The following is a 15,082-nucleotide window of genomic DNA, read 5'->3' on the forward strand; positions in this document are numbered from 1 at the left end:
TGTTCCTGGCTTGTAGTTCTTATGTTGAAAACTTATTGGATGCCTTGAACCTAATTGGCCCACAAATCATGTTAACTTACTAACTTTTGCTAAATTACTAACTTCCTATTTAAATCCTGCTTATCACTTCCTGCCTCTGCCTTGCTGTTTCATGCCTCCTAATCACCACTTCCTTCCCATGACTCCTCAGCTCAGCCGCTGATTCTCTCCTGCTCGCCTCTCTCCCGACCCCCTCATTCACCGCATTCCCTCTCACCTTCCTGCTCACCACTTCCTTCTTCCAAACACCCCCCACTTGCAGCTTCCCCCTCCTGCTTGCCACTAACCTACCCCAGCCTACTTGCTCACTGCTTTCCTCCATGACCCCCTCCATCTCCCATTCGCTGCTTCCCGCTTCTGACTCTCCCACTTGCCGCTTCCGCCTTTTGAAACTCTTGCTCCCTGCTTCCATCGCCTAACCTTCCCATTCACCACTTTCGTCCTCGATTCTCCCACTCACTGCTTCCCTCTTTCGAATCTCTTCAGTCGACAGTTCCCTCTGTCGACATATCTGCTTGCCGCTTTGCTCCCTTAATTACTCGGCGGGACCTTAGTGTCCGTGTGCATCAGTCGCTGAAAGTAAGCGTGCAGGTACAGCAGGCAGTAATGAAGGCAAATGGTATGTTGGTCTTCATAGCGAGAGGATTTGAACATAGGGATAGGGATGTTTTGCTACAATTGTATAATGCATTAGTGAGGCCACACCTGGAGTATTGTGTGCAGTTTTAGTATTCTTATCTGAGGAAGGATGTCTATACTATAGAAGGAGCACAGTAAAGGTTTACCAGGCTGATTCCTGGGATGGCAGGTCAGCTATATGAGGAGAGACTAAGTCAGTTAGAATTATATTCATTGGAGTTTAGAAGAGTGAGAGGGAATTTCTTGGAAAATTCAAACAGGATAAGACATGGTACATTCAGAAAAAATGGGGGCGATTCTCCCATCACGACCCGCAACATTTCTGACAGGTTGAGCTGGCCGATGCAACCCTTTCCTGGGATTTGCGCATGCGCTGGGGACGCACGTGCATCTCCAAGTGCCAGAGATCACTCGGAGACCAGACCATGCTGGAAATCAGTGGAAAGAGAGGTAGCTCATTTGAATCTTTTTTTAATGTAGTTTAAATATGTTTAGCATTTCGTTATCAGGAACTTGCCAGTCCTGATTGAATCTCCCACCCTGCCTGGAGTACTTCATTCTGGCAGAGTTTAGAGTAGCTCCCCACATTCAGGGAACTGGCCAGAGACCCTGCTGGAGTGATGGGGGGGTTGGGGGATCGCCACTGCTGTGGGGAGTGGGCTAGACATTGGTCAGGGCGAGCTGGGAATTGTTATGGGGGCTACTGTCGGGCCTGGGGGAACAGCACTGCAGGGGACCCGGGCTGACAGCATGACGCGAATATGCACCAACACCACCGCCACTGACCCCCAAGAGTTTTTAATGATATTCACAACTGAGACCTCTGCAATGCACAGAGAGGGGAGATTCATATGTGAAGTTGAACTGTGAAAACAGTCGTGATCTAGAATGGTTTTCACACCAGTTCAGCACTTCTTGGGAGAATCACCCCCAGGATTCCCAATGGTGGGGGGGTCAAGAACTAGGGGTCATAGTTTGCGGATAAGGTGTAAACTTTTTAAAACTTGAGGTGAGGAGAAATTTCTTCACCCAGAGGGTGATGAATATATGGAATTCTCTACCACAGAATAAGATTGAGGCCAAAACGTTGTCTGATTTCAAGAAGAAACTAGATATAGGTCTTGGGGCTAAAGGGTTCCAAGGGATATGGGGGGAAGGGATATTGGAATACTGAATTCAATAATCAACCATGATCAAATGAATGGCAAAGCAGGCTCAAAGGGCCATGTGGCCTCCTCCTGCTTCTAGTTTCTATGACCCTCTCACTCACTACTTCCCTCTCCCACCCTACCTTCTTGCCGCTTTCCTCCATGAAGGCCACTCTTCATTCTTCTGTTCCTCTTATTTGCCACCTCTCCTGACCCTCCACTTGCCTCTCCCCACTGTCCACCTAACACTTACCTCTCCTGCCCTCCCCACCACTGCTTAGCTGTCCTGACTCACTTGCTCACTGCTTCCCACCCTTTCCCGCTCCCTCCTCCCTGCAAGGGCTTGGGAGAGGGATAGCAAGTGAAGCGATGGTTTGCTTTTAAAAAGACTGAGTATTGATATTAACCACACTAAGATGAAAAAGGAGTCAGTGCTTTTTGGGGAACTTCCCTAATTTATAAACTGCGCTAAACTGAAAATGCAGTATTAGAATGGACTTTAAATAAGGGACACCTGTACTACCTTAACGTTAGTTAAACACATTAAAAGTGTTAATGCCCACAGTTCTTACTGAGCAACATTTTGTTTTATATTTTTCAAGTTAGCGGTCAGAAATGGTGGTGACAAGTAGAAGGCAAAAATGTGTAAAGGGAAGAGAAATGCAAGAATTAGTTTATAGACATTGCAGTCAGGTTGGATTATTTAAAGGCCACTAGCATGTTGTTTGCTCACACTTTATAATCTTGCTAAATAGTATCTAATAAAGGTGATGAGCATCAGCACAGGCATTTCTATGTAATATTTCTCATCTTCTTTAAGAATATAAGCAAAGCAACATTTATAGTCCATTCCTTGTTATCCAGCTATGGTGGGGGCAGGTTGACTTCCAATTGGAACCTACACATTTTAACCATAATACTATTTTAATCAAACATGATGAAATTCTTAATGCGTTGGGCTGTCAAACATTTGCAGTTTGGCAAATGGCTTTTTTATATTTGGTTTTGCTCTTTAACGATTCTTTTTGTCTTGATTTGAAATTTTTGGTAAATACTGATCCATAAGAGAAATATCAGCTGAGGTTTTTCCAAAAAAAGGTTATTCGCAGGAGCAGCTGTGTATACACACTTAAATTACATGTTTTCCAATTGCAGTCATTAATCTTCTTGAGTGACCACATTCCTGTCATTTGCATGCCGTATCTTTTGAAACAAGAATTCCATCCCAGTATTGCTGCAAATGCACATAAATTTAAATAGTGCGTGGAAGTTGTTTTTCAGTGTCTGTTGTGCTTTTAATAATTGCATTGTGCTCTTAAAGTGCAACCATCATACACCTGTTACATTGAATTAACACTACAAGGGGTTAACATCACGTTGTAGTGTTAAATCAAAGTAAATCCACCTTTGATTTACTTGTGTGGAGTAAATCAAAGGTAAAGCAGAGATAGATTCTCTCCAGAGTCTTGACCTACCTCCCTTTTGGTTTAGGGCTGGGCTCTGAGTCTACCTTCAGGCTACACTAACATTATAAATGAAGCGTCCAGAAATAAGGAGTGAGAAGGTATTTGTAGCTGTCCTCATTGGAAACTAGTAGTATGTTGTTGGAGATTCTCCTCCACTCATGCAAATCTTTTCAAAATAATGCATCCAGGAAAATTGTCAATAACTCAAATGTCTAAACTGCCTTTTTCCCAATAGGCATGGCAGTTAACATGGTAGGAGTCAGGCCATATTTATGTTATAGTGATGTTCCAATTTGGCAGCAGGATCATAATGCAGAAAAGAAGGGGGAGAAAAAAACTACGTGCTGAAGGTGCCAATAAAAAATCACAAAATTGTTACATGCAGAGGGAGGCCATCTGGCCCATTGTATCTGCATCGGCTCTCCAAACAAGCATCATGGCTTGGTGCCATTCCCCTGCCTTTTCCCCATTTCCCCTGAACATTGTTTCCATTCAATAATAATCCAATACCCCCTTGAATGTCTCGTTTGACGCTTGGTTGCTGATTTTCTAAACTCCTTTGGAAATAGCCATGCTAGTAACACCATGGCTATTGCCAGCACTGCTGGTCAGCATTCTTTACCAGCTGCAGGCAGGCTGAACATTTCATTTAGCTGAGCCCAGCAGCACTTTTTCACAATAGTGGGGAATGCCTGCATTCAAAAGATGGTAGGCACAATTATCCCAAATATTACACATACATGGTTATGACCCACTCATAGATGTAAATCAGACAAATTCCATAGCCCCAGTATATTGTACAAGTTGTGCTGTAATAAAATGGATGCATAACACTGTTAGGTCATGCTCGAGACTTGCTCATAAATGACTGAGCCCATTTTTTTGAAAGAACACTGCTTTCAAACATTAGTTTGGCCAAGCTTAGAAATTAGTACATTCCCCAAAACTGAGAGTGGTGTGTCCTTTCCTCCCTTCTTAAATTTATGAAAGGATGGAATTCAGTGAGTGCTTTTACTGCAGTGGTGAGGGAGTGTTGGAAAGAAGCCCGTTCACTTTCCAGCTCTGTGGAATTTTTTTGTGGCCCTGTGAAGATACATTGAACAAATGCTATGTGTCGTGTGGATGCGCAGGAGACAAAAAAAAAAGTTGCTTCTAATTCACAAATATAAGAAGAAATGTTTAGGTGTTTCCCGTAAGTTGTTCCACATAATCTAAATAATTGTCCCTGTCCCATGTCTCTATCTTTTCGGAGCCAGGCAGACAGATCTGCCATCTTCATAGATAAAAGGGTGAGCAATTGATATGAAATAGACATACAAGCTTATGCAAGCCCCTGTTTGAACAATTTCCAAATCCTCTTGGAGGATAGCCTCTGATGTTAGCAAGTCATCCTCGCTATGTAAGGAATCTGGGCGGTCTTCATGTTCCACTGATTTTCAGATAGCTTTATCTAGTCTTTGTGCTTGTGTCAACACGTTTGCAAGATTTTGCTCCAAAGAATGCTGTTTAGTTATGATTTTACTTTTTCTTAATGCTGATTTTTGTCAGGTAGATAGATGTCTGTCTCTTTGCATTTGAGAATTAACTCTTTGGATGCTTGATGAGGCTTTTCGTTTAGAAAATTTAAAACCAAAGTACTCCCTCTCTTGCAACATTTATAGAAGGATTTACTTTTGTAAAATTCAACTTCAGAGTATTGGGCATTCTAAGAGTATAGAGAACCATGGGTTATTTCTAAATAGTCTGAGAATAAATCAAGATCTGGGAAGTGGGTTAAGCACTTTGAGCAGCAACTTGTACTGTTGTTATAAATAGATTTGACATGTTATCAATACCAAACAAACTGGTAAAGCAATCCAAAATTTACCTGAAGTAACGGAAGAAGTGTTGTACATTTTTATGAAATTAAGTGAACAAAATGCATCATTATTGGCTTTCAGAATAGAAGCTTAGCTGATCACCAAGTAAGCAGCAAGTTCCATGCTCCAATAATTCAGTGGGTAAATACATCACCTAATGTAAGCTGTGCAAACTGGTTAAGTTCCAGGTCAGGACACTGGCATATCCTGAGTTTATCAGTAACTAGCCTCTTGCTGCAGTGTAGCAACTTGTCATTCCTGGTTTTTAAAACACACAGATCCTGTATTGAACTCAATCATTCCTTCTCATTGTGTAAAATACTGTTGGACTTGACGGTAAAACTGACCATAGTTCATTAACCTAACACCAAGCGTACCTTTATCCCACAGAGCCCCAAAGTTACATGGAAGGCATCAACCATTCAGTAGTGCGATCAGACAACGCTGTGGTGGCAACCCCTATTCTGTACAGCCGTGATACTTCAGTGACTAATCCATCTTACCAGAGAACTTTTGGCTCCGTGTGCTCTGTCTCTACCAGCAGCCAAATCCCCAGGACAAACAGGTGGGCCATCTTAAACACTACGCTTAGATGGATTGCCTATTTACCTGTTAACAGCTGTCAGTTAAAATGCCCTGTAACTTCTGTCATATTAATCTATGTGGGGTACTGAAAGACTGAGTCCAGAATCAGAAGCATTTTAATCATTGGTATCATTTTTAAAAAGTTAATAAATATTATAAATTTCTTCTGGAAACGTATTTCACACGGCAGTTGGTTCTGTTGTTGCTGCATTCTCCAGAACCAGGAATTGGGACGGTGGCTATTATTTGTTCTTTGGTGGGGTTTTTTTGAGCCTTGAAAATATAAATCAAATATTTTTATATAAAAAAGATTGCTTCTTCGATGCAGCTTTTTGTTAAAGCAAGTACTTTGAATGTTGAAGGCTATTTCTGGAGTTTATAATTCTTGATATTCACTAAAGACATATTCAGTCCATTCATATATCCTGAAAAAAAAATTCAAATGCTGCTTATTTTTACAGTGAATATTTTTACTGAAGCAGAGTCTTGTACCATTTATGCGACTAAGCTTGGTGCCAGGATATTATACCAGAGTTCTGTGTTGCCTGTAATGGTGAGGAAGATTAGTGAATCGTTCTGGTGTGCTGGACCAACCTGTATTTACAGTGTTGAAATATTTTCAGACAATGTGCAGCAACTGTGGTTGTCGCTTTCTCAGGAATAATTTAACAAGTATGGGGAGCTCATGCTTCCAAATGCAAGCTAGTTGAGTTAATAATTTGATCGAATATAAACACAGAGTAACCTCTGCTGAATTTAAATTTATTAGGAAATGTGCTTTCTTCTGCACAACACCTTCTTCACACAAGACAGAATTTAGCCTAGCTCAGTAAATTGTAAGGTGTCCGTGGATTTATGTGTAGATGAAGATATTGTTGTAATGTTTTGATTATGCACATTGATAGGAGGCCAGCAATGTTCCCTGGTATGGTCCCTTTCCACCTTGGCACAGGTTGGCACCATGTCAAGGTGGAAAGATGCCTGTGATCAGTGTGGAGGTTGGGGGTGGGGGGGGTGGAAGGAGGAGGTTAGAGGAGTGTTGACTCCAATCAGGGGTGGGGAAGGGGGCCCTTGAGACCTCTGTGATGGGCTGACAGGAAGGTTTACTGAGGTTATGATTGGGGCACCCTTTAAAGATGGTGTCCCTAATCTCTCAACGGGATTTTGCTGCATGTTGAGCACCCACTCCCCCTTGATGTTTTTTTTGGCAAAGCGTTGCAAGATCTGTTGAGAAAACTGATTGATTGGTTTCTCTGGAAAGAACATGCCAGTTTTCTCGCTGGAAGCAACATGCCACCCACCATTCTTAGGTAAGATTTTTGCCCTTGGAGTTTAGATTTAAAACCTGCTGTACACAAAATGGATTTAACAGTATAAACACAAAGAGTACCTTAATTAAATGACAGCTCAGATCTACTTTTTCTAATTTGATCATTCAAACAGGCTAGTTTCTCATACCTTTATTTTTTGGAATGATCAAGCACAGGGATAATCCGTTTGGTGTGGCTATGCCAGTTTTTGAAACAGCTGTCTAATTCCTTCTGTCACTCTTTCTCCTGTCTCTACAAACATTTCCCCTTCAATTACTTATCCTTTTTTGTTTTTAACCTTTCTATTGAATCTGCTTCCACCATCTTTTCAGATAGGGCAAATGTCGCATCTGTCTTTTTTTTCTTTGAAATCTGTCAAAACAATTTCTCCCTATTGACCCTATCACTGCCACTCATGATTTTGAATACTGCTATTAAACCCCCACCATCCGTTCGAGAAAGAATAATCCAATTTTTGCCTTGTAGTTAAAATCCTGCGCCTCTGCTACTATTCTAGCAAACAGGAGTGTAGTGGTTGTGTTACCGTACTGGTAAACCTGAGGCCTGGACAAACATGAGACAACATGAGTTTAAATCCCATTATACCAACTGGAGAATTTAAGCTTGGTTAATTAAATAAATCTTGGTATCAGCAATGGTGAGCGACAAACCACTGTCTTGGATTTTGTGGTTAAAGCACAAAGTGTTATTGTGCTTTAGGGAATTAAATTTGCCATCTGCACCAGGACAGATCTATGTGTGATTTCAGATTCATAGCAATGAGTTTGACTCATAACTGCCCTCTGAAATGGCCTAACAAGCCACTCCGTTATCAAAAAGGTGGCTTTGCCAGTGACACCCATGTCCTATGAATAAATAAAAATTTTCCACATGTTCTGGAAGGCTTTGGCATCTTGGCCTAAATTTTCTGGTCAGCTGTGAAGGTATGCACTCATTGTTCATTATGGTTGGCACTGTGGATGTACCAACCCAACACTGACTGTAGCATTCCACAAGGCAGTTTACCACAGACTTCTCGAGGGCAATTAGCTATAGCCGATAAATGCTGGCCTTTCCAGCAACAGCCATGCCCCATAAATGAATAAGGAAATGGTCCCTAAAGACTGTTGGCAGAACTTTGAGTGACATTTTAGTTTCTAAAGATCATTTGCAGCACAACATTCTCTATATCTGGTGGAGAGGGTTATGGACATGTATAGAAACATAGAAACTAGAAGCAGGAGTAGGCTATTCGGCCCTTTGAGTCTGCTCCACCATTCATTTTGATTATAGCTGATCATCGAATTCAATATCCTGATCCTGCCTTCCTCCCATGTCCCTCGATCCCTTTAGCCCCAAAGGCTTTATCTGACGACTTCTTGAAATCAGACGTTTTGGCCTCAGCTATTTCTGTGGAAATGAATTCCACAAATTCACTACCCACACGTTGTAAACCTCTATGACTCTATATTTCTCCCTCTCTTTAGCTATGAAGGAAATACCCGCCTGAGATTTCTGTTGTCAGACTCTCACCAATTCCTTGGTAGGCAAGGTGATAGATTTCCGGCCTCTGTTTCTTTCTCCACAGGTGTTGCCGGACCTGCTGAGATTTTCCAACATTTACTATTTTTATTGCTTTGTTTTAGTGTTCAGCTCCAAATCCATTTATCCTTCTGAAGAACACTGATAACTTATTCTCTCAAACAGGGCGGCACGGTGGCTAGCACTTGCTGCGTCAGAGCACTAGGGACTGGGTTTGATTCCCAGTTTGGGTCATTGTCTGTGTGGAGTTTGCATGTTCTCCCTGCATCTACGTGGGTTTCCTCCAGGTTCTCCGGTTTCCTCCCACAATTCAAAAAACATACAGGTTAGGTGCACAGCCGTGCTAAATTCTCTCTCGGTGTACCTGAACAGGTGCTGGAGTGTGGTGACTAGGGAATTTTTCATGTTGTAGTGTGAATGTAAGCCCACTTGTGATTAATAAACAAACTATAAACAATTTATTGTTCAATTTCTGAAGGTTAATAAATATTAGCTAATTATCTCAAAATGTATATATCGTACAGTAATGATCAAATAACTGATGCATACAAGTAGGGCACACAACAGCAAAGCTCTGCAAATGATCAGAATTAATAGGTCCTCACCGAAGAATGCAGCACGTAAGGATGTATAAATTAGAATATTTCATTCATTTCGAAGCCTCTTGAGAAGGCGAAATTTTTTAAAAAAGGATTATGAGAGAGAGTTGCAAGGTGAAGAGTCATTTAAAACAATTTAAATCTCCAACAGTAATTGCTTTCTAAATGAATGAAATTCCACAATTGTAAAATTACATTTTCAGTAATATGTTGTTCCCAGTAATTAACACTTTATATAGTTAAAACATTCACTCACTCTTGAATGCCCAAGTCCTCTCCTTTCTTGGTGATACATTCTGACACATTTCAGTGGTGTATTTATCAATGAGATGCTAATGTAATGAGGTTTATGGGGGAGGAGGGTAAATTGAATAGTGATTCCTGTATTTAATCATGCATAAGAAACTCCAGAAGTTGCCTTCAAGTTTATTCCATAAATAATGGTCCTGTTGATCTCAACATTATTTTTGATACAAAACCTATGTCTGTTTCTTCTTGGAATTTTAATCGTGTTTAGGGTTGAAAAAAAAGTGTCTGGCACTGGTCATGATCATCGTTAATCATGAGTGCATATTGTATTTTGTATAACTTTTTTAAGCCTTCTGTGGATTTGGCAGGGGCCTGCTGATGCAACAATGGAAGCACTTAGTTTACATGGCTTTAAGTGATGTGTTTCATGGCTTTGTGCTGAAGGACTCGCTATATAACGAGAACATTGCTGGGGCACATTCTTTGCACTCACTATGCCTTTCTAATCTTTTTAGCTCTTATGTGTTCTTGCTCTTGTTTGTTTCTGTCTACATTATTTGCAGTCTGAATTACTATCTAGGGAGCATAAAATTAATCACCAGTGTCATCATACCACTGAAGCAACATAGCGCTTCTTTGTTCTGTGCTTGCCCTGAAACAATCTTAAGTTTAATATTTTCCAGAGTCCATTGATACTTTAGTTTCCTAAGGAACCTGAAAAAATACAAAAGCTCAAATATGCCTGATATATTAAGACTCAGCTTCAGTATTACTGTGTCCTTTCCATGACTCCTCATCTGGTTGCCAGGTAATGGTAATTATAAAATGTGCAAGGATTTAGAAATGTCATTGGAGGTTGGGGAGTGGTATGCAAGATGCTGTGCCCTAAATTAATGTTCAAATAAAGCTCCCATTTGTTTGGGCAGACGCTGCCAATAACAGCATTCGCAGCCCACAGGAAATTATGTGCGAAAAACAGTTGGCCGAGATCCAGAGTTACAGATCTCTACTTGTTTTGCAGAATGGGCAATTTGTGCTCGTGTATTTGATAACACTGATTCGAAAATCTAGACTTAGCTGCCAAGGTGAGATACAATCTGGTAAAGTGCTCATGAACTCCTTCAGTGTTGTCACCAGGATTTCTGTCAAATATAACAGTTGATGACACTGCCTGAATGGGTATCCCTTTATACAGTGACAAAAAGACAGAATGACCCGTTTGAGACTATGTGTATGCTTCATTTCTTTTTATCTCTTTTTGCCAGGGTAACGAGCTCTCTTATTTTGCATCTTACATTCCAGGTTCCTTTCTGAGCAATTTCTAACATCACCACCTTTTTCTATCATAAATTACTTTGTATATAAAGTGTTTACATGGTGGGAGTGAATGTTCGGGGGGTTTGCAACTCGCCCAGTGTAAATTTAATGGAAGAACCACAGAAACTCTGAAAGAATGCCATAAATGCCTTTTGCTGTTCTGGCAGATCTATGGCAAGAGAACCACTACGCAGCTTCAACCCAACTATTCTGTGCTAGATAACAGTTATATACCTCACCCAACATCAATTTATACTACAAAGCAAAGGCAACCATGATGCATGGGCCATTCCCCCCCCGCCCCTGCACACACTCAAGCTCAATGCAAATGTGTTTTTGTATAAAATACACATAAAAACAGGAAGATTTTCTTCTTGTATAAACAGGGTGGAGCTCCTAAAACGCAGTAAATAAAGTACATTGTCAATGGCAGTCACATTCTGTAGTTTCCCACAGCACAACAGAAAACAGATAAATGGTGCTCCCTTCCCACACTCCAACATAAAACCCACAAAACGACTGCAAAATAAAACACACTGCACCCATCAAACAAAAGTTTAAAAATGCCCACAAAAAAATTATAGGATTTAGAACTTATATTTAAATGGATTTAATTTGAACCCAAAATTCAGTCCTAGTTAATCTCTCTCTCTCTCTCAAATCTATTCCAGTCCTCTTTGTCAACCAACATGCCAGCTTTCTTCCCTCTTTCATGCTCACTATGCAAATTCAAGTCAAGTTTTTTGAACCCAGGACACTGATACTCCTGTCAGTGTCAGCAGAACCAACAAGTCCTGCAAAAAGACTTGAGCATTTTGAGGCAAGGTTGTGGCAACGCAAGGACTGGCTACTCTCTGGTAAACTGATGTGCAATGGAGGCTGAAAGCTAGTGACGTTTGCTACCAAATAAACCTGTTGGACTTTAACCTGATGTTGTGAGCCTTCTTACTGAGAGAGAGCACAGCAGGAGATAGCAACTTTCAAATCATTGTGTGGAACTTAAATGACGAGGCAGCAACAAAACATTATGAGGACTTCATTTGGGCAGCCAGCGTTCTGCATCATCCAGTCAAACTGTCCTTCACCCAACATGACTGAAGATTAATTTTTAAGAATGATTTGCAATCCATTTTAACAGTAGAATTTACAAATAGACAGTGCTAAATATAAATACAAGTTCTTACTAGTAGATTAGTCTGGACTCTGCGTCCAAATGCTGATGGTCAAAAATCACCATTATTGCAACATAATGTTGAGCTGAACCCTTGCTAACTACAGATTCCGAGACACAATAGCTTACAGTAGTTTTACAAAGTTAGACAATGCTAAATGGTTTTTCAATCTTTCAATGGATTTGTTCATGATCAAATGATTCAGATTTATCCTCCATGTTTAGGAGGCTGAATTTAATCAGTGATTAAAACTATGAATGAGATGTTAAATATTCTTCAAAAATGAAGTGGTACTGAATTGTCATGTAAACCACAATACTCAAACCTGGTGACCAAAGCACTGGACAGATGAATAAGATTGATTCTCACACATGATTTTCATTCATTTTAATAGTAGATTTTAACAATACATCACAAAATAGGATGTTTGCAAATACAGTGCTTGAGAGAAGATTTGATCTAGCTCTTCAAAATTTGAAGATACTAAGATAAGCAAGGTTTTGTACTGGGTTTATATACTAATAAATGTTTTATTCATACTTTATTTTCTTTCTCCCCAATAGCCCGTCTACCTGGTCGGAGAATGCCCAGAAAGGAGTACCACCAATAACTGGAGTTAGCCGATTCACAGAAAGCTATCCTGGTTCCTCAAAGTTTGGTGTCAACTCGGGAAGTCCGTCACGTGAAGTCTCTATGCTGTCACAGTTTTCTTCTCCGGAATCACAAGTTGCCTCTCCTAACAACCACTCTATTCACATGAGTAATTCTGAGAGTCTCACTTCAAACCTCCAACAAGAAGGTGCTGGAGGAACCCCTGGATTGCATCTGTTGACTGCCGATTCCAGTAACCAGGGTTACCTACACTACACTGTCAACAGTGGACCTCAGTATGATGGAGAACAAGCCATGTTATCTGGTCTTTCTACAGGATCAAACAATACTGCTTCAAACATGAACTCCCCAGCGACCGGTTTCCTGGGTAATGGTAGTCTGCAAGAGGGAGTGCTTACAGCAGTTAGTGGACGGCAGGCACAAAGCAATTCAGCACTAATGAATGATGCTTTGAGTCTGAACGTGCATCCTCCATTGCCAGAAAAGAAAAGGATTTCTGAGGGAGATCATTCAATTGCCTCCATTTCACCAGCTTCAAGTGGTTTTTCAAGTCCTCACAGTGGAAGTACAATCAGCATTCCATTCCCCAGTGTCCTTCCCGACTTTTCAAAAGTCGTAAATACTTCTGTTGTACAAGGTAAATGCTGCGAGTTTTGTTTTTCCAACATTAAGTCGTTTAAAAGATTCCATATCTAATCGTGTTTACGAAAATGAATGATCCTTTTATTTGCATACTTGACTTTTCCCATCCAATTGTGTTTACAGTGATTTAGTATTCTTTTTCTTTATATAAATGACTTTCACTTGTGGTTACTGACATTTTCCTTAGCAGCCTTCTAAAGGGTAGCAATTGGAAAGCTACATGCTGAGCACACAGCCCACCCACTGCCAGAAATCAACCTCCTATAGCGGCAGCAATTCTACCTTGTTCACATTGCTGCTGAAGTTGAGGCTGTCATCAACAATACTATTGTAAGATAACAACACCTGATTTCAGTTCCTCGCTTACTTGTTTCTCCCAATATATTGAGTTGACAATTAAACATGGCTGGAATCCAAAACAGGGATAACTACTTCCAATCTGTGCTGTGCTTCCCCAATCATGTCTGTTAAGATGCAACACTCAGTGCTGATCCTCGTGTTCACTATGAAGTACTGCAATTGTTTTAAACAAGTGCCCAGTTTAGGAGCTGTTTAGGATTTGGAGAATTACCAATGATCTTGAACTTTGAATCATTATAGTACCACAAAATTTGCAGATATTTCCTAGCTCTTTTTTCTTATAGTTTGTAGAGTTGGAACTAAAGTTTTGAGCTACTAGGTTTATTTGAGTAACACATGCCTGTGATTGCTTTCTGCTAGCTGAGGATTAGAGTCCAAGTGTGCACTCTCTTTTATGCTGAGGGTGGTCCTTGACATTTTAACATTGGTTGTCTGAGAAAACAAGTGTTCCCAGTCACTGCAAATTACAAGAATCTTTATTGTAGAATTTCATTTGATAAAGCCCAGTCCAGCTTCCCGTCCATTCACTCTGCCTACACTTCTGCTGCCTCGGAAAAGCAGCCAGCATAATCAAGGACCCCGCGCACCCTGGACATTCTCTCTTCCACCTTCTTCTGTCGGGAAAAAGGTACAAAGTCTAAGGTCATGTATCAACCAACTCAAGAACAGCTTCTTCCTTGCTGCCATCAGACTTTGGAATGGACCTACCTTGCTCTAAGTTGATCTTTACATCCGAGCTATGACTGTAATACTACATTCTGCACTAACTCATTTCCTTCTCTGTGTACGATATGCTTTGTCTGTAAAGCATGCGAGAAACAATACTTTTCACTGTATACTAATAAATGTAACAATAATAAATCAAATCAAATCTCTACGTGGGGAGTTCCAGGATTTAAGAATTTGACCCAAAGACAAGGGTTACATCCAATGGGATGAGCAATGTGTCACGCTTTTCTTTTTGGCAGCTCTGAGCAATCACAATTCATACAAAAAAAAGTCTCCTGGGGTGTTTGAAATAAAACAAAAAATGCTGAAAAATATATAGATCAATCAGAAATGGTAAAAAGATGAACAAGCTCATGTCCCTGGTAGATACCCTTTCATCTGAACTTTTTGAATGCCTAAGCTTGCATTTTTAACGGTTGACCTAAAATGACAAGGCGTAAACCTCTTCTACTCATTCATCATTCAAATTTAGAATGCAGTTTTTAAATTATGTATTGTGGGGGTATTTTGAAGGTCAAGAAGGTAACTTAATTCCCCAAAACATTAACTGAGCCAAGTCGGAAAGATATGGAGTTGGTGCTAAGTTTAGACTGTATGGGTTATTCGGTACTGATGCTAAATCTGGTTTAACCAGAGGAGATAAAACTTTGAAACGTGGGAAGGTGCTTTGTGCTGCCTGACATGAGATTGAATCAGTACTGCAGTGTAAAATAGACAGCTATTCTGTTACTGTGACTTGCAGCACCTAAAGCTGCATCACAACATGCCAGAAATATGATCTTAATTTGTTTCTACTATAATGTTCTGCCTCTAG

General features: G+C 40.5%; 1 protein-coding gene across 5 annotated transcripts in view; it reads left to right on the plus strand.

Moving 5' to 3' along the window:
- Positions 1-15,082, plus strand: part of tns3 (tensin 3) — a 408,973-nt gene that overhangs the window by 378,840 nt on the left and 15,051 nt on the right. For all 5 annotated transcript variants that reach the window (XM_080209166.1, XM_080209150.1, XM_080209158.1 and 2 more), the window contains 2 exons: positions 5,542-5,716; positions 12,489-13,174. In XM_080209166.1, the coding sequence (XP_080065292.1) occupies positions 5,542-5,716; positions 12,489-13,174 (861 nt within the window). The remainder of the gene's footprint in view (positions 1-5,541; positions 5,717-12,488; positions 13,175-15,082) is intronic.

The sequence above is a fragment of the Carcharhinus amblyrhynchos genome, chromosome 2 (assembly GCF_965287045.1).
Source record: "Carcharhinus amblyrhynchos chromosome 2, sCarAmb.v2.hapA, whole genome shotgun sequence".
Classification (NCBI taxonomy): Eukaryota; Metazoa; Chordata; class Chondrichthyes; order Carcharhiniformes; family Carcharhinidae; genus Carcharhinus; species Carcharhinus amblyrhynchos.